General features: G+C 44.0%; 1 protein-coding gene across 11 annotated transcripts in view; it reads left to right on the forward strand.

The window, feature by feature from the left end:
• The window catches only part of Mtmr3 (myotubularin related protein 3), a 128,064-nt gene extending 109,333 nt beyond the window's left edge, over positions 1-18,731 (forward strand). For 6 of the 11 annotated variants that reach the window (XM_076837536.2, XM_076837522.2, XM_076837517.2 and 3 more), the window contains 9 exons: positions 2,113-2,308; positions 3,435-3,620; positions 5,881-6,051; positions 7,242-7,387; positions 8,071-9,463; positions 10,554-10,664; positions 11,130-11,218; positions 11,986-12,012; positions 13,837-18,731. In XM_076837536.2, the coding sequence (XP_076693651.2) occupies positions 2,113-2,308; positions 3,435-3,620; positions 5,881-6,051; positions 7,242-7,387; positions 8,071-9,463; positions 10,554-10,664; positions 11,130-11,218; positions 11,986-12,012; positions 13,837-14,008 (2,491 nt within the window). In that variant the 3' untranslated portion in view covers positions 14,009-18,731. The remainder of the gene's footprint in view (positions 1-2,112; positions 2,309-3,434; positions 3,621-5,880; positions 6,052-7,241; positions 7,388-8,070; positions 9,464-10,553; positions 10,665-11,129; positions 11,219-11,985; positions 12,013-13,836) is intronic. The other 5 variants (XM_076837540.2, XM_076837549.2, XM_076837554.2 and 2 more) reach the window with 3 other exon arrangements.
• The last annotated feature ends 7,860 nt before the right edge of the window (positions 18,732-26,591 follow it).

A 26,591-nucleotide genomic window follows, 5' to 3' on the forward strand; every position in this document is an offset into this window, starting at 1 on the left:
AAAAAAAAGATTGCCAATTATGTGATCTCTCATATCGTCCATATTAAAATTATGAAAATAGCTTTTTTTTTTTTTGTACTGGAAATTGAACCCCAGGGCACTTAACCACTGAGCCATATCCCTAGACCTTTTTATTTTTTGAGACAGAATCTTACTAATTTGCTGAGGCTGGCTTTGAACTTGCCATCCTCCTGCCTTAGTCTTCCAAGCCACTGGGCTAGAAAAGCTAGTTTTTGAACTCAGATTATTAGCTCTTACTTCCTCCAAATTAATATCTAGGGAATTTTATTAAAGAAGCAGCAAATCATAATGCACTACTGAAGCCTCTTGTGGGGGGAAAAAAGCCGCTTTGGTAGTGATGGGATGGCTCTAAGTTCATCCCCAATGGTGGTTTGGGGTTGTGGAGGATTAAGGGATGCTTCTGCTCCAGTTTGAGAGTAGCACAGGGGAGTGTGCTGTATTCCAGAACCTCCTCTGCTGGCATACTTCAGAGTGCAGCTTTTCTCTTAGACTAGGGTAGCACCAACTGGTATTTTATAATGGTTCAGTCATGTTTGAAAGAAAACTACACTGATTCTTTTGTTTACCATTTCTCCAGAGGTAAGAAGATAATTTCATTTTTGGTCTCTTAAGCCTATAGTTTGGTTTCCTTCACGGCCATGTGAAGAATGAGAATAAACAATTGATACATCAGGAAAAAATGTTTCCTAGTATCTACTAGGAGATAGAAAGTCTTGATATTGTGTTTTTACTGATGGCAGACTTACAGCTCATTAAACAGTAGGTCTCCTCTCTGAATACTAGGCACTCAGTACATCTGTGATGGAAACAGTGTCAGCTCTCTATAGAGTCACAGTCCAGGTGGTAGACGGTACTAATCTATATGAAATCAGTACATATGCATTTAATTCTGTAGTCTGCTTGTCTGGCTGGGAAGATCCCCCGCTCCTTAGACTCTTCCAAAAATTCATTCATTCCCTGAGATTTAGTAGACCTTTATGGCTTTGTCCTGTAGTCCTAGTGTTGGCAGTTACTCCTAAAACAGATGTACCACCACTTCATCTGTATTTATTCCTTCCTGTCTGGCTCATTGTTTGAAGACCTGGACTTGTCTTAACCATAAATTTTGCATTTTAGAAAAATCTGAACTCATTTTTGGGAATTTGGGGCAGGGAGAAGCACAAGAAACATGTAAACACAGATTAAAACAAATCAAAACAAAAACTCAAATGTGTCAGTTGGTGATTACTCCCAAGAGGCATTTCTTGCTAACTGATATTCTTGAGTGCTTCTTTAAAAAAGATTCTTCTAGATCCCTGCTCAATCTGGTCTGGGTAAAGCCTAGCAATTCCATGTGGCCATTGGTAGACTAGTTTCATAAGTCTAAATCATCCTATTAGGCTCATCCAGATTTAAAATATATATATATATATATTTTAGATGGGCACAATACCTTTATTTTTTTATGTGATGCTGAGGATCAAACTGAGTGCCTCATATGTATAAGGCAAATGCTTCGCTACTGAGTTACAACCCCAGCCCCATTCAGATTTTTTTGAAAATTTGTTATAGATGGGCACAATACCTTTATTTAGCTTATTTATTTATATGTGGTGCTGAGGATTGAACCCAGTGCCTCACACATGTTAAGCAAACACTCTACCACTGAGCTATAACTCTAGCCCCCCATGTGTGGTGTCCAGTGTTCAGCTTATATCTCATTATAGACTATTTATATTTTTAAGTTTGCTTTTTTTTTTTTTTTTACATCTTAGAAATATCTCTCAGAAGGTTCCACTTTTCTTATACTGTGTGTATCTACTATGGACTGAAAAACATTAATTTTTAAATTTTTTCTGGGAAATTACTCATTAGCGTGTTAGAACCAAAGGTGGTCTTATTAAATACAGTCCCTATTTTCTGGGGATACCCTCTATTACAGAGTAAGGCCTGAGTCTTGTTTTTGGACATGTTTTATAAACAGATTTTCTGTCTGTTTTGGCAGTATCACATTTGAAGAGAAAAATCTTGGGGTATTGCTTTTTATTTGACAGGCGTTGGATATGATCAATACATCATAAAAAATTGCCTCATCCCTTCCTATTTTTATAGTTGGCTTTCAGCTCTTGAAAGCACAAAGTGGCTTCATCACCTATCTGTGCTTTTGAAGTCGGCCCTTCTGGTGGTGCATGCTGTGGATCGTGACCAGCGACCTGTACTAGTGCACTGTTCAGATGGCTGGGACCGCACCCCTCAGATTGTGGCACTGGCTAAGCTCTTGCTGGACCCTTATTACCGAACCATAGAGGTGAGTGTGTCCAAAGTGTGGGAGTTGGTACTGTATAACAAGTGTGGGAGGTCTCCGAGAGTCTTATGATCATTTTTTGGGGGGATGGGGGTAGCAATTAGGTCTAAAGAAAGCCAAATTTGTTTTTAATTATTCCTCCTGCACCTTGAGCTACATTGTTAGAGGTGCCTGCTGCAGTTCTTATGCCTATTAAAGTGTGACAGATTGTAGGTTACAAGGTATTGAGAAATATAGATCTTTTCTTTTATAGCCTGTCTACATGGGAAAGTACTGGCTAACCCAGGAAAATGAGGCTTCTTTAAAAAGTATTTTGGTTTGCTTATGATAATAGGTCTAGATATTACCAAAAGAGTGTTCTGTCAAGAAGGAGTCTGACCCTAAAATAACCTCCTTTTGGGTTAAAGAAGTAAGAAAACCCACAAAGTACGCTTAAACATTATTTTTATATATATATAAATATAAAACATTTGTAAAAATCTAGGGTGGGGGAGGATTTTACAAAAATGACTTTGTAAATATAGCACCAAATGTGCAAAATTCAAAATAAAAGGAAAATTAAGGGGGAATATATGGCTTTTATAAAACATTAAATATTAATTCTCGCTGGGAAATTGTCCCTCAAGTGCCAGGCACAGTGGTGCACACCTATAATACCAGCAGCTTGAGAGGCTGAGGCAGGAGGATCATGAGTTCAAAGCCAGCCTTAGCAATTTAGCAAGACCCTGTCTCTAAATAAAAATACGAAAAAGGGCTGGGGATATGGTTTAGTGGATTAAGTGCCCCTGGGGCTCAATCCCTGGTACTCGTTTTATACACACACACACACACACACACACACCCCTCAAGATGTTAGTCTGGAGGCTAAAAGTGTGAACAAATTCAAGAAAGGGGCTTAGTTAACTAAGATGCATTTTTAGGGCCCTTACAGTGAGTGTGGAATGGAGTTCAGATAATTGAGAAAGTTCCTTAGACTTGTGTACCAATAGAAGGAGCTGGCTATGGACCTAGGCTAGAGGAACCTACTGGGAAGCTGTTAAAGGGGGTTGCTGGTGGTGACACCAGGCTCAGGACTGCTACAGTGTGGATAGCCCAGCACAAATTGTCTTTCCTGGGTGCCTCCCTGCAGGGTTTCCAGGTCCTTGTGGAGATGGAGTGGCTAGATTTTGGCCATAAGTTTGCTGATCGGTGCGGTCATGGGGAGAACTCGGATGATCTGAACGAGCGTTGCCCAGTGTTTCTGCAATGGCTTGACTGCGTTCATCAGCTTCAGAGGCAATTTCCTTGCTCTTTTGAGTTCAATGAAGCATTCCTTGTGAGTTTGGGCTTCTGATTCTACATTTTGGAAACCATCAAAATTGGAGGTGTTACTTATGCAAATATTAGTGGTCCAATTTTCACATGAAAGTATGTAGCCTTTTTATAATTTAAGTAGAAGGGTCATTATTTTTATTTGAAAACAATAATAAATAGGCATTTGTTTACTTAGTGAATCCAGATGTACCATTTTTTTTCTTGTAAACCTTGAGTTGTTTTAAACTTAGCTTTTAAAGGAGATGATAGAAACCCTAAATAGTAGTTAGAAATAGAAGCAATTAGTGTGTCCCATATTTCCTCCAGTCCATCTACCAAAGCCCCTACTGTCTCCAAAGTTCTCTGTTCCCTTCTCCTTTGATAAAAGATGCACTATCCTTGTCCTTTTTAGCCCGTCTGTTCTGCTATACACAGTTCCCATCTCCTCCCATCTGTCCTGCTGGCTAGCTCCAGCATTTCTCCTCTTTCCTTCTGCAATGGCATATTTCCCTCTCCCAGATCACAGCTGTCAACATACAGACAAAGTATAATGTATATATATTGTCTTATCAAAACCCTTTCTTGGTCCTGCATTCTGCTCTAGCTATTATCCTGTATCTGTGGTCTCTTTTACTGCAGAGCTCCTCCTATATTAGCTATCTCAAATTTCTTCTGTTCTTTTCAGCCCACTCCAGGAAGGCATGCACCATAACACTTTGCCAAAGCTACTCTTGTTAAGGTTACCAATGATCTTTCATGTTGCTGACCCAGTGATCAGTGCTTAGTCTTTATCTCTTTGATCCATCAATTGTAATGGCACAGTTCAGTTTCTTTTTTGAAATACTTTCTTCAAGTTGACCTCTTACACTTACCACTTTTATTCTCCTCTTCCTCTGACTGGTCCTTTCTGTCTGCTTTGCTGATTCCTCTTGGTCTCCCTAGTTCTGAATCTTGGAATGCCCCAGGGTTCATCCTCCAGGCTACTTTTCCATGTAACTACTTGAAGGATCTCACCCAGTCTAGTGGCTTTAATTGCTCTCCATGTGATGAGAATCCATTCAGCTTAGACTTCTACACTTCAGCCACAATCATGAACACTCGGTATCTCTATTTGGATGTCTTAATGGCATTTCAAACTTAATTCATTTAAAACTTGATTTTTGATTTCTACATCTCCCCACAAACTTAATCTTATAAGAGTCTTCGATTTCACCATATGGCAACTTCATCCTTCCAGTCATTTAGGGCAAAAACATTTATGCCATCTTCAACTCTTCCTTCTTATTTCACATTCAGTCTATTAGAGTCTGCAGTTCTGCTTTCAAAATGTGTCTAAAACTCATTATTTATTGTCACCTCTACTGTGTCACACTGGTCCAGGCCACCATTATCTCCCTCTCTTATTTCATATAGTCAAGCTAATCCTTCTAAAACATTAGACAGACCATGTCATCCCCTGCTCAGAAACCTCCAGTAACTATATTTCATACAGTAAAAGCCAAAGTCCTTAAAATGGCTTAAAGGGCCATCCTAGAGGTTACCTCTCCAGGCTTATTTCCTCCTATCCCTCCCTCCCTTCCACTGGCCCCTTAACTATTTCTCAGACTGTAAAAGTACTCCCCTCAGCCATTGTGCTTGTGGTTGCCTCTGCCTAGAGCATTTTCCATCAGATACTCACATGACCTCCTCTCTTCCTTCTATCAGATCTCATCCAGTGAGGCCTTTCCACAGCCTAGCCCCTGCCTGGTGTCCCTCTCACCCTGTCCTATTGTTCTTCATAGTATTTGTCACCTCTGCCCTAGCTAGAGTAAGCTACATCAGGGCAGGAAAGCTGGTTGATAATTGCTGCATATCCATCACCTCTGGTACCTGTAGTCATGCCTGGGGCAAGTGAAATGTTCAGTAATGATTTGTGGAATAAACAAATAGTTTTACAAATGTGCTTTCAGCTTCGACACAGTTTTACACTGACCTGCTCTTGCACCCAGCTTCTGTGCTCTGTTGCTCTTGAGGATGGCTCTTCACTCAGAAGCTCAGAGACTGTTGAACAGGGAACCTAAGAGGATTGGGGGTGTACCAGTTTATCTTTAACTCAGGAATGCTGGTGGATAGAGTCAGGCCCTGGAGTTGGTGGCATGAAGAGGAGGCTATTGTGTGACCAACCCGGCTTCCCTATCCTGACAGCGTAAACTGAAGTGCTTTCAGACATGTCGGGGTAGATGGCTCTGCTGGGCTCCCATGTATGCCCTACTGCATGATTTTGCCTCATTGGACTCCCATAGGTGAAACTGGTGCAGCATACCTATTCCTGCCTCTTTGGAACATTCCTGTGCAACAATGCCAAGGAGAGAGGGGAAAAGCATACTCAGGAACGAACATGTTCTGTATGGTCGCTTCTTCGGGCTGGCAACAAGGCTTTCAAAAACCTACTGTATTCCTCTCAGTCAGAAGCCGTATGTATCCTTCAGTCTTTCCTCTGTCATCAGCAGAATGAGTTTGGGGTGGGGGACATATGGGAGCCTGTTTGAATAGTGCTTGTTTTTGTGAAGACATCTCTATCTATGGATGAGCTGTTTCCATTTTCCCTCACTATTCTCAGAAAGAACTGTTTTCTGATGATGCTCTGACCTGCTTCTGACCACTTTGCTTAGGGTGTTTTAATATACATTTCTACTTTGCCACCCTAGACACCAATCTTTTCTGGCACTTCCTCCAGAGCTTAATTTATTCGTAGCATGTTTTGTTTAACTGGTGGAAGAGCACTTAAGTTGTTTTCTGGGTGCTTCTCATATCTCAGAAGGAGCTGTTCCTAGGCCCCTCCTCATGTAGCAGGTGATGATGTCCTCTGCAGCTTCTGTCTTGGCACAGAACTGAGTCTGATACTGATTATGTGTATGTGATTCTCTGCTCATATGAGAGCTAGCAGGCCCCAGACTTTGTTCCTCAAAGGAATACCTTCTGTTCAGCAGAGAAAATGGGCACATACATTTGCGTGTCAAAGATGGTAAAATTCCTTTGTTCAGAATGCATCTTAAACCCATAAGAAATCAAAGCAGGTTAATCAGAAGTTATATTGCTTAACTGGGCTATTCATATGCTTCTCATTACATTTAAATAATCAAATCAAAGATTTAAGCCAACTGCTTCTCTCCCTCCTTCACCCTGCCTCCTGGAGGAGTAACAGTGCAAGAAGAAAATACCCTCCTTTTCACATGATTAATTTAAATGATCCTATAAAGCAGGTTTGGCAGTTTCTGCTGAAGCCAGGCTTTTATACAGGAAACAAATAATCACTGTAACAGAATGACTCACTTTCTTATGCAGCAAATCAAGCTGATGAAAGTTAGTCATTCAATAAAGATGACCTGAGAAATACTTAATGAAAAAATGGACCTTTAAAAGATCCTTTCAGACTTTCATGCCCATAAGAGGTGCTTAGGTGAAAAATGTTGCCAAACAGAATCTCTAGTCCTATATTGGCCTTTTTAGGAGATAGCTCTCTATCTACTGATGCTACTTCCCCAAGGATCAGTGTCCTAGCGCTGTGGGGTGTTAGAGCTGGGTGTATATTCTTGATATTTCCAGATATTTCTAAAATGCTTATTGGGACATATTTAAATCTGTGTCCTCTCCCCCTCTTCAGGTACTGTACCCTGTATGCCATGTGCGTAACCTGATGCTGTGGAGTGCAGTATATCTGCCCTGCCCATCTCCTTCTACCCCTGTGGATGACAGCTGTGCACCATATCCAGTCCCAGGCACCAGCCCTGATGATCCTCCCCTGAGCCGGTGAGCCCAGGGGTGATGCCACAGGCCTCAGGTCCTGTGTGGGTATATTCCTGTATGGGAACATGCCAGGGATGGTTAAAGATCATGATATTGTCTGGCTCCACAACATGTTCTTAGGTCTCTAAAGTTTTCTCTGGGAAGATAACAAAGAGTCTAGTTTCCAGAAGTGAGTTGGGCCCTGTTCTACGACATGCACCAAGCAGTTTCTCAGTGATAGAGTACATCCTCTGTGCTCTTTGTGAACCCTGATTTGTATTTCATCCACTACTCTCTGCTCCTGCCTCCCTGTTCTGATTTGTCTTCTGAGCTTGGAAGCAAATGCTGTGAGATGATAGAAATGTTGGCTTTGCTACTTATGAATTAGCTTTATTAAATTCAGAGTGATTGGGTAATAAATTAAAATACTGTAATATCAAAGAATCAGCAGTCTGACCTTGTCACCAGTTGAGGAAACACAACAGCATCAGGGAGAATGCCTTTTGAAAATAACATTTGCTGTTAACTTATTTGTATGGATGGGGCATAGGGTAGAGGCAGTGCAGATAGGAGGACTTATGAGGGAGCTTTGCACTCCAGAACATTATTTGAGATGTCATAGCTCCAGCTTGTTAAAACCTGTTGTCTACTGATCTCCTCTGAATAGTCTCCAAGATTCTCACTTTTCCCAAACTTCTTTCTTTTAGCCTACCAAAGACTAGATCATTTGACAATCTGACCATAGCCTGCGACAGCACAGTGCCTCTGGCCAGCCGGCGAAGCAGCGACCCCAGCTTGAATGAGAAGTGGCAGGAGCACCGGCGCTCTCTGGAACTGAGCAACCTTGCTGGTCCCGGAGAGGAGCCTTCTGCTGACAGCCTAGGAAAGCCCAGCCGGGTGCCCGGGGGTGCTGAGCTGTCCGTGGCAGCTGGGGTGGCTGAGGGGCAGATGGAGAACATTTTGCAAGAGGCCACCAAAGAAGAGAGTGGGGCTGAAGAGCCTGCACACAGGGGTAGTGTGGAGATGCCACAGATCAAAGAGGAGAACAGGATCGCAACTGAGGGCTCAGCCATTGTACTTTACCAAGAAGCAGAGTTGGGTGATGCTATTCTGAGGAGCCATCCAGATTCCAGCCTGTCTCTATTCTCACAGGGTATTCCTGAAGAGCAGGGTGGGCCCAGTGTTCTCCCCAGTTCACTCCAGGAACCCTACAGGGGAGAGGATTCTCGGGAGGTTCCTCTGGAGCAGCCTCCAATAGAGGATATTGCAGAGAACCAGGAGGATGCAGCTCCTTCCATCCCAGTAGATGTAAAAGTTGATTATGGTACCTCACTATCTAGTTCTCTGCCACCTTCCCAAGTCCCTTTTGAGACCAGAGGACCAAACATGGACAGTTCCATGGATATGTTGATGGAAGATAATGTGAAGTCAGAAAGTGAACCCCAAGTCCACAGTAAGCCTTGCCTGGTTATCACTGGCAGGTTCAGTGGCAAAGACGTGCTTCCCCCAGTACTGGAGCCCAGGCCTGTTGAGAGGAGCCTCATTGAGAAGCCACAAGGGGGGTCTGTGGTACACAGGACTTCTCCTGGCAGCACTCTTAGCCCAACACGGGCCCCTTGTGCCTTGCCTTTAGCCGAATGTAAAGAGGGGTTTGTGTGTAACGGTGCCCCAGAGACTGAAAACAAGGCCTCAGAGCAGCCCCCAGCACTTGGCACCCTCCAGAAGTACTCCACACCCAATGGGCACTGTGCCAATGGGGAGGCTGGGAGGAGCAAGGACTCGCTGAGCCGCCAGCTGTCTGCCACAAGCTGCAGCTCTGTCCATTTACACTCGAGAAACTTGCACCACAAGTGGCTGCATAGCCACTCAGGAAGGCCATCCGCAGTCAGCAGCCCTGAGCAGCCTTCCCGCAGCCACCTGGACGATGATGGCATGCCTGTGTACACAGACACAATCCAACAGCGCCTGCGTCAAATCGAATCAGGCCACCAGCAGGAAGTGGAGACCTTGAAGAAACAAGTCCAGGAGCTGAAGAGTCGCCTGGAGAGCCAATACCTGACTGGATCACTGCGCTTCAATGGGGACTTTGGAGATGAAGTGGTGAGTGGGTCATGGTTCCTCTGTAGCCGTCTGAGAGAAGATGGCAGAGCGAGGATGGGCACACTTTTTTACCCAGTGCATGGTGAATGGTGAGGATTTCTAAATGAATTGAAAAGGTTTAAAGTAGCCCTGTTCACGGAGGCTGAAGATCAGCCTCAGCCATGTAAAGGAAGACTCTCTCTTTTCTGCTTTGCTTACTTTCATGTCTTGTTTGGGCAGTTAGAGAAAGGAAAGAGCATGCACTACATGGACCTTCAGATCTCTTCAGAGAGGATTCTCTGTTTTTAGAATCACATTTGAAGAGTAATGCCAAGTATTTTGTGAAATTGTAGTGCTTGTCCTACATTAAAAACTAGTAAATTGATAGCCTTCCCAGATGTGGGCTGTAACTTTGAAGGTTAGATTTTTTTTTTTTTTTAAACAAATGTTTGTATCCACTTTTTGGTAGATGCTGGCAGTAAAAATGGAGAGAAGGGATTGGTTTCTAACTGATGAAGCTTGCCAATCAGAAATGAGAGTAACAGAGTAGGGTTTTCAAAGAGGGGCTCTCTTCTTTGGTGGATCTTGTCAAGTGCAATTGTGAACTAGGCTCTGAAGCAGTCATTGTACATTAAAGGCGGGCACATCCAATGACTTTCAATCCAAAGTAACTTTTTGGCCTTTACTTCATACTAATGATGGTTTCTCATTGTTGCAAAGAATCCTTCAGAGAAAGGAGGCCATGCCCAAAGCACTATTTTAACAAAGTGGCGAGGTTGGATCAGCAGGTCCACCAGGGCAGCTTACACTGGGAGTTCAGTTCCCACTCCATCCTGGTCACTTCTCTCCCCCATACTTCCTGGAACCCTAAGGTCCTTGTTTTGACTCCAGTGTCAGTGCATACAACCTGGGTATCTCCTTTCAACTGAGCCCAGCATCATCTCTGCACCTGTTTAACCCAAGGCCCAATGGTTGATGCATCTCAGATTCGGTAGCCCTAGTACTTAGGCCTGCACCTAGTCCTCAGTGCTCCCTTCTTCACCAAGCCCTTTCTTCTTCTTTTTGGAGGAGACCAGGTTCATTCTGTTCAGCTGTGTTTGTTTGCCAACAGACTTCAATCCCTGACTCGGAAAGCAATCTGGATCAGAACTGTTTGTCTCGCTGCAGCACAGAGATTTTCTCTGAAGCCAGCTGGGAGCAGGTGGATAAACAAGACACAGAGGTACAGGCTCAGCCCCTGCTCTCAGTGCCATCCATGCAACTATTTGGTGATTTTTCTTCAGCCCCATCCCTGCCCCATGCCCCTTACCAAGGAAGAACCTCGTAGCACAGTTAGTCCTGAGCTTCTGGTATTTCAGCTCCTGTGAGCCCACATCAGGCCCATCATTTCTGAGCCAGAGAGACTCAGCAGGTTGGCCCTCTGTCTACGTTGCCTCTCTGAACTGGACCCTTGCCAGCCCTCATAGCAACCTAGGGTGATGCTGCCACTTTATCTCAGGGGAGATTGGAGTCCCCTCCAGGGAAACGATTTGGACGCCTTTCTTGTACTTTTGGCATCAGACCTGCTGGGCTGGTGCTTCCAGAGCCAATGTGGTCCTTGTGACTCTTGCTGCCCCCAGCATGGCTCTGTTGGCTCCAGCTGCTTGGCCCATCCTGTCACACTAACCTGGCCCCATATGTTTTGCAGATGACCCGTTGGCTCCCTGACCACCTGGCTGCCCACTGCTATGCGTGTGACAGTGCCTTCTGGCTCGCCAGCAGGAAACACCACTGCAGGTGCCCATGGGGGGTGTGGGCTGGGTGTGGAAACTAAGCTTTGGCCCACAGAGACTGCAATATGGTGGATGGCAGGCATCTGGCCGGCAGTATGCTGTCTGGGCAGACTCTGGCAGTATGCTGTCTGGGCAGACTCTGGCAGTGTGCTGTCTGGGCAGACTTCTGTACCTATGAATTTGGTGCTGAAGAACTACATTTGATATCTTTCTTCCAGTTGAGAGTGATCACTATTATATTTTGAAATGTTCAAATGATAGCCTCTCCCCACCCCATGCCCCAGATTGGTGAGGCAATAGCTACCACTCAAATCAGTTTCTTATTCCCATCATAAAATTCAACATTACTACTATGAGCAAAAATAGTTTTCTGTCTGTGGGCAGGGTACTTCATTTTCCTACTCCTTCCCTACTTCTTGTCCCTGTGCCACTGATGAACAGCTGTAGCTGAGGGGAGTAGTAGAGAGCCGAGGATGGTCTTCAATTCATATGGCTCCCAACTTATTTTCTCTTTCTTGGTTTGGGTAGTGAATTACTAGGGATGCTTTGGCCTTACTGGGGTAGTGACTGGCAGATGTTCAGTGTTCTTGGGATAGAATGTTTATCAGAATTGGACCATTGCTCACCATATGAGTGAATCTGGTTTGAAAGTGGGACAGCATCTTTATCTGTTAATGATGCTTCTAGGACCACATGTCTTCCCACCTTGCACCCCAAGCCCAAATATCTTTGATTGGCTTCTCCTCTGAGCTCTTTCTCCCCTCCTTGCAGGGACACTGACCGTGTTGATCAAACGTGGTGAGCATTTGCAACAAGCTGTCTGTGATGTCTGCACATCTTAATAACTTCTCCACACTAATGCTGTCATCTCCCTTTTCTGCACTCAGTGGGGTGAAGCCTGAGGTTGGGGAGCACAGGCAGGCAGGTGGGCTTGGGGGGGGGGGTCCTCAGCAGCTGATGATGGAGACCATTGAGGTTGAGTCCAGTTGCAGCCATGTGCTTTTCTCCTGACCATACAGGTCAGCTGGGCCATCTCTCATCTGTAACAAGAAACAGTGCTTCTGCAGGGTCTAATTTTATGGAGGAGCCAGTTGGGTTTTCAGAACTATTTCTTTTGGGTCAATCATTCATTGAAATGATGCTGTAGCTTCCAAGTATCAGTGTGCCTTTTTGTTTTGTTTTTAAAGAGACAGAACTGAACAAGTGGTCTTCACAGAGAATGTTTTAGCATGGAAGACTTTAAGGGCAGACTCCACTTAGGTCTTTTGGAGTCCCCTGAAAAAAGTCAGAGAAGCTTAATTGATCAAATTTGTATCTGATTTTTGAGCTGAACTCCAGCAGGAATATTAAAAAAAAAAAAAAAAAAAAAAAAAAAGCATAGGCATTCAGAAAATTTTCTGTGTAACCACAGGTTCTCCATGTGTTCATTTTAGTTTTATGTGGCCCTGTGGTCCACCTTTTTCTCTGTAATGTTCTTTTGTCCCCAAGTAGTCTTAAATATTCTCTCCTGTGCCTGAGTGGCCTTAATCCAATAATAGGTTTGCATACTGAGGGATTTGACTGAAAAGGGCAGAAAGAGATGCTGGCTGAGAAGGAGGCTTTCTCTTGAGCTGCTTTCCCCTAGCCATTGGTGGGCTGTGTCTTGACCCTTGGAGTTTGTTGTGCTGAGCTCATTGTGATTAGTTTGTACTTTAAAGTCCAACAAAAGTAGAGTTATAAGGTAGGCAGAAACTGATCCTCTGTCAGTTCTCTTTCCTGTTAGCTATGATGGGCATTGATCTGGACGACACAGATGCATCAGAGCTGGGCTTTCAGTGGAAGAGGGTAGAGACCTGGGGCCTGTGTTGTAGTCAAGCCTTCTGGCAGATCTCTTTGAGTTTCCCTGGAGATAGATGCATGGGGCAGGGCAGTGAGGCATACTGACTGACAGCTGTCTAATAAGGGTATGTGTGTGCACGTATGCTCATCTGTGCTCTTGTCTTTATACCTCTCCTCTCTTTCACTTTCTGAGCATGCATTATGGGCTGCTTGACTCCTGGCTTTGCATGCTGCCTACAGAGCCATCCTAAATGGGAGCAGTCTGCCCTATAAGTTGTTGCCTCCAAACCTCTTGGGTAGTGGCCCTTGGATAAGGCTCCTTATTCCCAGCTGGGCTGGATGCTTGTTTCTTTCCTCTGAGGGCCCAAAGAAACTCCATTTGACTCTGTTCACTCTGTGATCACAAGCTACACAGGGGCCACTGCCTAGGTAGGTGTGGCCACTGGGTAAGTTTCTGGGTCAGGACTTACCATTTAGCTAGTTAACTGCTTCTGCCGTGGAACCATTTGTTCTCACAGAGGTCTGTCAGGCAGCATCTTCCTGTATACCTGATAACCTTGAGCCATTGTGGTAAGACAGCCAAGTATCCTTGGCCTTAAAGTGAAAATGACATGTGATTCTACTAGGTAGGGATATCATTCCTGCCTATCTTGTTCCTAGGCCAGAGAAATGAAAGTGTTTGATTTCAAGGGAGTCTCTAGCACATTCTAAAAATCACACAGAACAAAATTCTATTGAAGTTGGTTTCTTTACTGCATACTTGCTAATGGAAGCTAACATTGTTTTGTTTCTTCTTATCTTAAGGAACTGTGGGAACGTATTCTGCTCCAGTTGTTGTAACCAGAAGGTCCCGGTTCCTAGCCAGCAGCTCTTTGAACCCAGTCGAGTGTGCAAGTCTTGCTATAGCAGTCTACATCCCACAAGCTCCAGCATTGACCTTGAACTGGATAAGCCCATTGCTGCCACTTCAAACTGAAGCTCAGTGACCTGGGGTGGGCAGAGGCCAAGCTGCTGTCCCTCTGACAGGGCCACACAGCCTGAGCAGACCTAGAGGCCCATGCACTTTGGAATGGGGGCATGGAATCACCTGTACAGAGTGACAGAAATTGGGATGTACCACTGGATTGTAGATTGATTTTTTTTTTTTTTTTTTTTTTTAAATTTTTTTTCCCTTCTCCCCCTTCCCTTCCCCCTTCCCTTTTCCATCCTCCCTCTGCCTTCAAAAAGGAAAAAATCCCCTGGTTGTTTTAATTTTTTTTTAATGGAAGACCAGAGGTTCCTAAGTCTCCTGTAATTGCTGAGCTGCTTACTGTCAGGCACACTGGGAGATGGCTTGGTGCTTCCTTATGGAAGGAGGCTGGTCAGAGCCAAGAGTGGAGGCCTGAGACAGTGAGCAGGAAAGAAGGTTAGCACCAACATTTGTGATCATTCCTCATACCACCACCTCCACATCAAAGTTGGTTGGGAAACGTTTGTTGCCAGGGAAGCTGGAAGCATCTTTCCCAAGAGAACCTCCCCAGGTGCTTTCTCTCTCTGAGAGGGGCTGGGCCATCCCACTTTACAAACAGAAAATGAGGTTTATATTTGGAGGGAGGGGCACACACAGCAAATGAATCCCTCAGGCCCCATTTTGGGGAAGGTAGAAGGAGCTAGGGATGGGTGATCAGCATGTTGTTCCCCATGGGATTCTGTTTTTAACTTGACCCAAATTGTCTAGGGCTCCCTCCGTTTTTCAGGGGGCTGCCTCCTGGGCAGGCCAGATAGTGCTTCCTTGTGAGTGAGAGTACAGAATGGCCAGAATGTGGTGTCCTGCTTCCATGGCCAAGGCCCGCCCTGAGCCCCAGGCACACCTTGGAGCCACTTCCAGGGCCTGGTTCCCCAAACAATCTTTCTTCCTCAGCCAGGACAGGGAAATCCAGACTCAGGGTTCCAAAAATTCCCCATTCCCAAACCAAACAAATCATGGATCTTCCCCTTAAGGGGTAGAATCAGCCTTTATAGTTATGAAGGTCCCCACACAATCAGCCTTCCTCCTCCTTCCTTTCTTGGAGCAGCAGGAAAGGCCCAGCAGTCCCCCTGCCCTGCTTCTGGCTGCCTGAGTGGGTACATGTCTGGCTGCTGGCCAGCAGTAAAGGGCCGCTTGGTTACTCTGCAGTGTTCCTTAGAGACGTGACATCACCTGGAAGAGATTCGGGGTACCTTTCCTCAGTGAGCTTGGATGTGGTCCAAAAAGAGCCTTAAATCAAGAGTATTTGTGATGGAGGTGGGTGTGGGGAAGGACAGGGAGGAATTTAGGTTTGTGCTTTGTGATGTTGGCATCCATGTTTTGTGCCTGCCCTCCCTCTTGGGGAAGGGCCATGCTTGGTTTTGCTGAACGCTGCTAACTGGTGGCAGGGTACATCATGTAAGGGGAAAGGGTGAGGTTAGGGAATGCGTAAGTTCCAGCCCTTTCCCTTTGGAAGCAGGTGCCTGGCCAAAGGCAAGCTGTGTCTTAGGAAGGTGGCTCCTACGTGTGCCTGAGTATGGTTACACGTGGCCCAGAAACATTTCCTGGCACTGTCAGTCCAGGCAAAGCCCAGAGTCTGAGCTTAGAGAAACAGGGTGTAATTCTTCTCCACACTCCACATGCTCTGATGGTGAAGGTAGGGAGAAGTAAGTGTAATTGAAGATTGTGCAGTTCTTAGTGACAGGTGCCAAGAGGTTATGATACGGGTTTCTTGGGTCTGATGTACAGTGTGAATAAATGCTTGCAGCTCTTAGCTCTTTTTTGATCAATGAAGCACTTTTTTAATATTTTTCTTTGTATGTAAAGGAGGAACCATAACTCTCCGTAGCTGTACATATAACCCTTTTCTCCTAAAGAGGAGTCAGCCAGTGCTCCTATATTTTTCATTTTTTGTCAAAGCAAGAAGTAAATACTTTAGAATTGTTAAATATATAAATAAAGTGAATAAAGTTGAGTGTTTCACATGGTGGCATTTGCTATAACATGTTTTAATTCTTTGCCCTGTAGTTTATCCCCTCTTGGTCACTTGGTCTCTTGGTGTTGATGGGAAACTTGACATTTGGCAAAGGAAAATGACAGATTTCTTTTCAACTCTAGACCTTGGCAAGGAGATTGATCATGATGCCCAAGCACTGAAAAACACTTCCTTAATGATTTTGCCCCTAAGCTCTCCCAAGTTAAAAAGGGGCAAAGCCATCGGGCATTTGAACAATTGACTGTTCTTCTGCATTGGAAGAATTGCACATCAGTAATGATTAAAACTACCTCTGACTTCTAGGCTCCTTGTTTTTTTTTTCTTTTTTTTTTTTTTCCTGCTGCTCCTCTGATTTCAGGGCAGCCAATTCTCTGGCCCCTGAACCCCCACTCTACCCCACCCAGGGAGTATTAGAGCCTGCATGCAGCAGGGAGCAGGCAGAGACATGGTGGGGGGGAGTGGGTAGAAGATGTCTTAGCCAGTCTTTCTTGAATGAGATAATACAAATGGGCAGCAAGAGAACTTGGAGGCAGAAATAGAATTGAATATGACTGGATTATGTGCTTAAATAGAGCATCATCCTCCCTTCCCCCACAGAGAGGAAGCTCCATTCCTTAGATTTTTGACTTCTGTTTCTAGCTGAGCAAGGCCATGATATCTAGTCATTTCTGGACTATTACTTTTTCTAAAAAGAAGTGGATTTTCTTTCCCTACATGGCTGTTTAGCATCCTGTCCATCCTGTGGGTCTGTAGGTGAGATGTATTACCTCTTTGGAAGGTTGGTGTTAAGTGGCACCTGGCTCTCAGGTCCCCAGCCTAAGGTCTGTGGTGAGTCAGGTGGGTTCTGAAGAGTGACCTGTTCAGAGCACCCCAGGGGGCCTTTACTCTTCAGGGCAGGCTTTGTAGGATTTCTTTCTGGATGTCCCTTCTCCCTGAAGTGCATAAGCATTTAAAAACAACTCAGCTGGTTTCAGTTTGAAAGCTGTGGGTGCCTTGTCTGAGAATAAAACTGTCCTCTGCAGATAAAGAGGGTTTCACCTTAGCCCCTTGAGTCTGGTTCAGTCAACTAGGGAGCCCAGTCTGCATTCACATCAAGGTGTGGAAGAACTTAAGTGGTGTCATGGCTAATGTGTGCCTATACACAGTACTGCTGTTCTTGAAGTGTAATGGCTCAATCCTCATCAAATTAAAACACTGGCATAATTTAGCAAGCCCTGTTGGGGGCCCATAAATGAAAAACTGCTGGGGATAAGAAGAGAGGAGCCAGAATACATACCTGCACATTATGACTGCCCTATGGAAGGTGGCTGTGCATGAGAAAAGCCATTTTCTATGGGTGAGGCCAGCTGTCTTCGGGCCATTATGTAGAGGAATTAGGCCTAAAGTAGTTGACACTAACAGAGATCTTGAGCTGCCAGAATGTCCTCTTCATCTCCGAACTTGAGTATCCTGGTGTTTTTTCAATACACACATGCCACTTTGACCTACTTAACTCCAAGTCTCTTTCCTCCCCTCCACTCCCATGATATGGCTGCCTTAATCCATTGGGATTTCCCAGTGGAGATGTATAGAACATTTTTTCTCTTATCAATTTTGTGTATCTGTTCACTGTTAACTTTGCATGTTAGCAAAGAGTATTCTAGGAAAAAGGTGCCATGGCAGATCTAAAGGAGAATGAACAAAAACAATGCAATAGAAATTGTTGAACAATTTCTAGTTTTTGATACTAAAATAGGAATCAAAGGTATATCCTAGAATAAGATTGCAAGTGATTGGTCTTGAGATAACTGAAAAACTTGACTGTACTTGAGGTTAGGAGATCCCATGCCTAGGTAAGTTAACTGTAGCCCTGACCTCTATCTTTGAAGAATGAGGGCTGATTTGAAGGTGCTGTTACAGGGTTTCATCTAACTGGTACCTGTTCAAGTGGCCTGTCTCTGGGGCTGCAGCTGTACCCTCCAAAATCGCATTAACTGAGAGTAGAGCTAATAGGGTTTAAAATGGGCTCTGGGCTGTGGAGAGAATCGGAAAACATGACAGGAGTCCCAGCTGTTTAATTTCTAGTCACATTTCCAAGGAGGTTGTTTTTAAGTTGAGGTTACTGACAAGATCTCTCAAGGGCAGAACCAGAATGCATGAGAGGCTTCCTGTCCAGTAGGAGATGACCCTTCTAAGAGTCTGACACTTAAACATTTGAGTCCTATGATCCTCAGCACATAAACACACGGAAGCCTTGCTCCTCTGGGCTCATCTGCTGCATGTTCGTATGCATATGCCAGTTGCCTTGCCTGATCTAACAGACCTCTTGGACAGGGCCAGGCATGAGGTACGGTATGGGCAGGGGAAGGGGCATCTTCTGAACTGGGAATTAGTCTTTAAATGCTGCTATTGTATTTTATTTACCACTTAAGTTCTTTTCTATTACACCTAAGTTCTTAGTCAACTTTTCCTACATTGATCTAGTTGTATTTGAATTGTATTTTCAGTGAAGTTTGTTTTACGTTGGTACTTAAAATTGGCCTTTATCTGCTTCCCAACTGGTTTATAAGATTTAAAAGAAAAAGAATGAGAATGTAACCTGTGAGGCACAGATGCTGGTGAAGAGATGTACTGGTGTGTTGCTGCTGACAGTAGTGCTTGCCTGTTGTAACAGCATTGGTTCTGCTGTAGCCTCATTGACCATTTAAGTTGAATAAATATGCCATTGTTACACACAAACAGTTGTTCAGCCCCTGGATTTCAGTTGCCCTTATGGTTCTCCAGTCAGTGCTGAGGCAAGGTCTTGTGTGCAAGGGATGAGTCTGCTCAGCCTAGTCCAGGAGAGGGGTTCAGACAGGAGGTGGTGCCATGGGTCAGCATTTATAATCTCAAAGCAGGGTACAGAAATCCTGGACTTTAAGGTAGGAGGGGCCTTACATCACTTGATTCTGTGGTTTTTCTTTTTTCTTTTTTTAAAGAGAGAGAATTTTTTAATATTTATTTTTCAGTTTTTGGTGGACACAACATCTTTATTTTATTTTATGTGGTGCTGAGGATCGAACCCAGTGCTCCGTGCATGCCAGGCGAGTGCATTACCGCTTGAGCCACATCTCCAGCCCCATTTCTGTGGTTTTTCTTACTATTCTGCAGGACCATGGTAGGTCGGGAGCCCTAGGCCCCTGAAAGGTCTACTACCTAGAAAGATCTGCTAAAAAGAAAGGCTTTGGCTCTTAAAAGTCTAAAAGCTATTAATTTAATCCAGCCTCCTCCCTTTCATTGAAGAAACAGGCTCAGAGAGGAGCAAAAAGTCATATGGTTTACCCAGTGAGTTAATAGCAAAATTTGAATTAAAACTTCCTGGCTCCCTCCCCCTCATTTCTTGGGTTTCCATAAGGCAACCTTATGTAAATAGCTATTTTAGCTTGATTCCCTTTGTGTTGGCCAGACCAGAAATCTTGGAGAGGGTCTTAGTAGCTTTTACCAAAAAAGCTGTTAAATTATGAACCCTACTTTCTGTTCTAATCCAAATCAAAAGGGCATGATAATGTAATTTTGTTTTTGTTTTTATTTTTACTTTTTCAACAGTATAAAAACAAATAATATCATTAGTATGAATAGTCAAAATTCAAGTCATAACATCTTTAATCACTGGAGTTGGAGAGGGAACTTTTTGATTAATGCAAATGGATTAGTTGGGAACTGTTTCAGCATCCAGTTTACTTCTGAATTGTTTTGGTTGTACAATATGGAAGGGAAAAAATCCTGATTTCATATAGATAAGTGATTTTAAATAGTAAGTCACAGCTTGCCTGCTTTCTCTGGTTCCTGATAGAACTGCAGTAGATGCTTGAAACAAATTAATAAAATATTCATCACTTGCCATATATCAGGAAAGAAACACCCAAAATTCTTATAGATGGTGGGCCATTAGCATTGAGTTGCTACAGCTTGGTGATCACAGCCCCTGGCCAGCACCCTCCTGATCAGTGACTTCTGCCTATATAGGCCATATGCACAACAATGGAGACCATGCTGTGAGGTGTTCAAAGCCTCAGCTAAAGTGTTTTAGACCCTTAAGGGTACATACTAAAGATTGTTTTTAATATTTAATGCTGCATTTGGAATAAATGTATGCAAAGAATGTCTGAAGTGATGCCACAGGGGTCAATTTGAAATGCACCAGTTTAGTGGAAAGAACTAGACTCAGGTTTGAATCCCAGCCCCAAAGTACCAGCTGAGCTGCCTGTGGGCCAAATTCCACTACATCTTCATCTATAGCAGGGCACCTGGCACAAAAGGGGTTTGAAGCTGGTGTTTTGTAAATGCTCCCCTTCCCAACGTCTCACAAGATGAGGTGGCCTTTGGCAGTCAGACAGACATTCTTTTTTTTCCTTTTTTTTAAAAATTGATTTTATTTTTTTTAAATACACTACAGCAGAATGCATTACAATTCTTATTACACATATAGAGCACAGTCTTTCATATCTTTGTATACAAAGTATGTTCACGCGAATTTGTCTTTATACACGTACTTTTTTTGCATTACAATTCTTATTACACACATATACCACAAATTTTCATATCTTTGGTTGTATATAAAGTACGTTGACACCCAATTCAAGTCTTCATACATGTACTTTGGATAATGACGTCCATCACATTCCACCGTCCTTGCTAATCCCCTGTGCCCTACCTTTCCCTCCCACCCCTCTTCCCTATCTAGATTTCATCTAATCGTCCCATGCTTCCCCTCCCTACCCCACTATGAGCCGGCTTCCTTATATCAGAGAAAACATTTGGCATTTGTTTTTTTGGGGATTGGCTAACTTCACTTAGCATTTTCTTCTCCACTGCCATCCATTTACCTGGAAATGCCATGATTTTATTCTCTCAATGCTGAGTAAAATTCCATGCCACATTTTTTTGGCAGTCAGACATTCTGACCCATTATAGCCCAGCAATGCTTCTGATCCAGCCACATTAAAAAACTAGCTAGTGGAATGTGGTATTTTTGTTCTTACCCTTTCAAATGCATAAAACAAGTGATGCTATTCACATGAGTCATCTAAATTCAAGTCACCTTAAATCAGTGAAGTGGGTCCTGGTTGCTTTGACCTCAAAAGGTTAAAATTTTTTTACTTTGAAGCATTCTGATCTCAGTTTTTCACTAATTGCAAAGGTATCACTAGCCAAAAACAAACTGAAGTTAATGTATGTGTTCTATTATAGAATTGAAACAATTTTCTAATACATACAGGTCTAAAATCATATAAAGATGGGCTGAACATGTGGTTCAGTGATAGGACATTTGCCTGGTAAGTGCAAAACCATGGTTTCTATTCCAGCACCACCAAAAGAATAAAAAGCATATAAAGGCAGTAGGAAGGAGAGGGGCTGACAAATTGCTCTTTGGGGTTGGCAGAGAACTCCTGAGTCCTGCCCCAACAACAATCCTGCTGAGGCTGGTATCAGGTGTGGCCTCACTTTGCTGAACACTGAGGAGTTTTAAGTTCCCAACTGAAGACTGAGCTGTAAGATGTCAGGGGGAGCAGGGTGGGCTTTGCCTGAATGCAGTGTGGATGCCTGAGGTAGAGGCACAGGCCAGCTGTGTTCTAAACAAAGCATCTCTCCACCTGAGGGTAGAAGAGAAAGTAAAGACCTTGCTTTGAGGTGGTCTCCCTGCCATCATCCCCCATGCCATAGGACCCTAAAGTAGCTGAGCATAATTAAGATTTTATCATCCAAGTTAAAACAGGATAGCTGGGCGTGGTGGCCCATACCTGTAATCCCAGTGGCTGGGGAGGCTGAGTAAGGAGGATCGCAAGTTCAAAGCCAGCCTCAGTAATGGCAAAGTACTTAGCAACTCAGTGAGACCCTGTCTCTAAATAAAATTCAAAATAGTGCTGGGGATGTGGCTCAGTGGTTGAGTGCCCCTGAGTTCAATCCCTTGTACCAAAAAAAAAAAAAAAAAAGAAAAAAAAAAAGATGTGAGTTCATGGTAAATGGTTCCCACTACATTTCTCCAGTTGGAGGATGAATCCCTGGAATCTGAAGTTCAAGTCCCCCAGAAGGTGCTAGTGTCAGCTGGTGTACGCTGTACTAGCATAGCTCCTCCTGTGGGAGTCCCTGTTAGCTCTTGGGATGTGACATGTGACCTCAGGGGCACCATGATTTTGTCTTCTGCTTTCTGATTAATAAGGTAGCTAGCTGCTGTCTCGGGGCTCCTGGCTATGTCTGGGGGTTGACAGATGTCTACTTTCCAGGAAGTTACTGAGATGAGCATCAATTGAAATGGAGGCTGCTATTATAAGTTCTTGTCTCTAAATAGCTGCCAACTGAGCTGTGGAATAGGATCTTAGTTTTGTTGGGGTTGAGAGGAACAGAGCCTTGAACCCTCCACCCCTTGCTCTAGGAACTGCATCCACAGAGGAGCTGAGAAGCAGCTTTCTGAACTAACTGGTTTGAGCTAGTGGCTCTCCCCTAAAAGATGCCTTGCAGCTACAAAAGAGGACAGCCACCGTGGAAATAGCCTGTATGGGCCCTGCTCAGGTTGACTCGGGGTGTGGGATGTGGGAGGAATGAATGGTGAGAAAGCCTCAGAGCAGAGATTTCCCTCCGGGTACTGTGCCAGCATCTGGCGAGCTTGGGGAGAGGGAGAGAACAACTGTCACCAGCATTGCTGCTCTTTCTCCTCTTTCCCACCTTCACTTTCTCTTTCCCTTCTCAAATACTTACTCAAAGGTTCTAACAGGATCCCCCTGCCTGAGAGACCCTGAGAACTGAGGAACACTCAGGGCAGTGAGCAGGCCAGACCCACGTGACCTGCAGGCAAATAGCTCTAAGTAAGACTTGTTTTTCTCCTGAAAAGAGAACACACTATCTTTTGCTGCTCATTCTAAGTTGGCTAACATGGGAGCAGTAGTGGTGCATGCCTGTAATCCCAGTGGCTCGGGAGGCTGAGTCTGAGCCAGGTCATACCCCTGTTCCTGGGCTCCCAGGGCTCCCAGGGCTCTAATGCTGCAGGAACTGCTCAGCTGTACCCTCCAGGCCTGCTGAGGTATGGGGCAGGAAGAGGCTCCCGGGGCTGAGGGACTTTTGCAGCCCAGAATGTGAACATCTCTATTTACAGAGGCAATTTGGAGGGTGTTCTCACTGCAAGGAAAGTTCTACTATTGAATTTTCCAATAGTATTTTTTTACTTTAAAATAATTACACTGGGGTTGGGGATGTAGCTCAGTGGTAGAGTGCTTGCCTAGCATGCAGGAGGTCCTGGGTGGCATCCCTAGGATGGCAAACAAAAACAAAGAATCTAAAACATTGTTATTAACACAGTACAAAAATTACCACTTCTTAGAGGCAACTAATTTGAACATCTTTATTTAGTGGGTTGTCATGGTTTTGGCAGTGGTTTCTTTTTTGTTTGTTTATTTTGGTACCAGGGATTGAACCCCGGGGCACTGAACCACATCCCCAGCCCATTTTTTTACTTTATTCTTTTGAGACAGGGTCTTGCTAAGTTGATAAGGCTCGCTTTGAAATTGGAATTTTCCTGTCTCAGCCTCCCAAATGGTTTTGGTTTTTTTGAAAATGCAAAATGCAACAAAGCCTTACTAATTTTTAGCATGTGTTACAGACTAGTCAAACCATGGTACTGGTTTTTTCATCAGAAACCCTACACTTTTGAGGTTAGGGCCCAGAAGCTGACAAAGATGACATCAGCCAGGTGGTATAGGGCTTTATGCCACGTCTCTCATAACTTTAGATTCTTTCAGCCTGATTTGGCTCCTCCCCAGTCCCCAAAGCTATGGAACCCTAAAGTCTAAAAAGCAAGCTCTTGCTGTCTCCACCTCCAGCAAATGTCCAAGTGTTAACTGAGGAAAAAAATCTAATAACCTCTCCAGCTTCACTTGCTTTTAGTTGATGTAAAAATTACTAATTTGTGTGTGGGGGGGTGTCACACAACTCGTAGTACATTATTAGTCTCCCATTAGCTTTTGGGTTAAGATAATAATGGTTGCCTAGATTACTTTTCAGGGACTTAGGCTCCTTTTGCTGAAAATACGGATTCCTCTTTTTGGCCTGTAGATTTCCAATGTGTGGCTGGAATGAGATGAAAAGGCTTGAACATCTCTGCCTTCATATTGTGTCTGTATCTTTTGCTGGCCATGATCTTTGGGTCAGATTTCTGCATGTAGCCATGTGAGAACATTTGAACATTTGAGAAATATTTTGTTCAGAGCTATCCAGAGTTGAGCTGATTAGACTTATTGAGTCTCTTTCCTCCCATTTCCGGGCTAAAGATACCTACCAGCCACCATAGAAATACCAGACCATGAAAGGAACAAAAAAGGTGGCACCAATTTTCTGGAAGATTTCTACTTTTCTCAGAAAAGACATGAATATTCCTCCCCTTTATTATGCATTATTCCTACCCTGTTATCTGTAACTGCTCAACCTCTATGGAGTGATTTGTGAGCATGGGTTGGTTCCCATTTCTCCATTCTTTGATCACTGAATAAAGCCTTTCTTTCTCCCTAACACTCATCTCTTGAACTTTGGTTTTTCTGTCAGATGAACTTCTGAACCTGAATTTGGTTACTTGCCTTCCCCTTCACCCTGGAGCTCCCAAAAGAGTGAATTAGCTCCCCATGGTGTCTACTTCACCTCCACTTCCTCCTCACTTTCTTTGCTCCTGCTGCTCCAGTGTCCCCAGCCCAAATATGCACCCCAGATCCAACTTCAAAGCATTCCTTCTTAACACCCCCCACCAACAATGCATAGTTGCTACACCTCTGGTTCCCTATCTGCAGCTGCCTTTGACACCCTCTCTCTGCTTCCTGGGTGTGGGTACTCCTGCGACTCAGCTCTCTTCTCCTTTCACATTTGCTTCCTAGGAGATTCAGAAATCAAGTTGGGGGTGTAGCTCAGTGATACAGCATGCGCTTAGCATGCATAAGGTCATAGGTTTGATCCCAGCACCACAGAAAAATAATCAAGGTTTTCAAAATGGAAACTCATATGAGTCTCTTTAGGAATGCAGGGGAGCCCACCTTCTGCAGGTGCTTGGGGAGACTGTATCAGGTGACCTCCCCAGACAGCCTATGTGACCATGCCTCTGGTGTACACCTGGTGCTGCAGACCCCCACACAGCTCAATGATGTTAGTATAGGACTAGTTCTCAGGGGCCTGGAGACTGCCAGCTCAGCCAGGGTTCACCTAAACTGGCCTCTGCTGTTGTCCTCTGCTTCTAGGATATGGCTAGCACCTAGGGCCGAGTAAACCCAAGTACCAATTTGCCCTCTTCTTTTCCAATCCCGAGTAGAGACTTGGTCTCCTGTTTCCATGTTGTACTTGAATTCATGCCAACATCTCCACTGGCCTTTCCTGAGTCTGGGAAAAACTCTACCATTCAATCTGTTTAGAAACTGGGTCGTAGAAAGTTCTGGAAGGAAGGAACCAGAGCAGCCAAAGCCACCACACTTGGCTTCTGTATGGCCTTAGAGCAGAAAAGCTGGCAGCAGGGCTCCCAGAGCACCCTAACCAGGCCCAACCCTCCATGGAGCCTTGTCCTCCAAACCACTCCAGGACCCCAGACCCATGACAATGCTTGAAGGGACTAGTTGCAGCTGAGAGCAGGAGTCCAGCACTGCTCAGGCCCCTCTGTCCCACTTAATTTCTGTACCCTGTAATCGCACTTTGTTGGCAACCCTGGCCAAGCCCTCAGCTGTGAGGTCTTTGCATCCAGTAGCCCTGGATGTGCCCTACGACTCATTCCTTTAACAAGGAATTGGGGGCTGAAGCTCTTACAGACTTTTCTGATGACTCAGATGCATCCCAGCCCTGCTATTCCATAGACTACATGGCATTTCTGTTTCTGGCACTATTTGCCCTGAAGAAAGTGCCACCTATTTCGGAAGATCAGGCAGGTAAATAAACATTCAAAGACTGTAGCCAAAAAGAACTGGGGCCTGTAAAAACATTTGAGAGTCAAACTACTTAAAAGACCAGAGTTTGGGGGCTGGGGTTGTGGCTCAGTGGCAGAGCGCTCGCCTTATACATGTGAGGCACTGGGTTCCATCCTCAGCACCACATAAAATAAATTAGTAAAACAAAGGTATTGTGTCCATGTTCAACTAAAACAAATTTTTTAAAAAATACCAGAGTTTCATATAGAAAAGAATAATAAAGGTATGATCAGGATTTTGTCTTGAAAAATGAAACTATTATTTAAAATGTATCTCTTCTAAATTGACAATCATATTTTGAAAATTATTTTTAATTGTCAAAATTGTATATATTTATTGCACACATGATGTTTTGAAATATATATACATTGTGGAATGGCTAGATTAAGCTATAACAAAACATGCATTACCTCGTTATCATTTTTTGTGTAGTGAGCATGTTGTACAGTATATCTCCAGAACTCACTCCTTCTAATTGAAATTTATATACTTTGACAAACATCTCCCCGATGTTTTGAAAACAAATCTCTTTCAACAAAATGTAATTGCACTGAGCTAATTCTTAGAGCAAAAAGATTATTTGAGGTTTATTTTCCTCCCCAAATTATATTATTGGACAATAGGACATCATTTC

This window comes from Callospermophilus lateralis, chromosome 1, assembly GCF_048772815.1.
Source record: "Callospermophilus lateralis isolate mCalLat2 chromosome 1, mCalLat2.hap1, whole genome shotgun sequence".
Classification (NCBI taxonomy): domain Eukaryota; kingdom Metazoa; phylum Chordata; class Mammalia; order Rodentia; family Sciuridae; genus Callospermophilus; species Callospermophilus lateralis.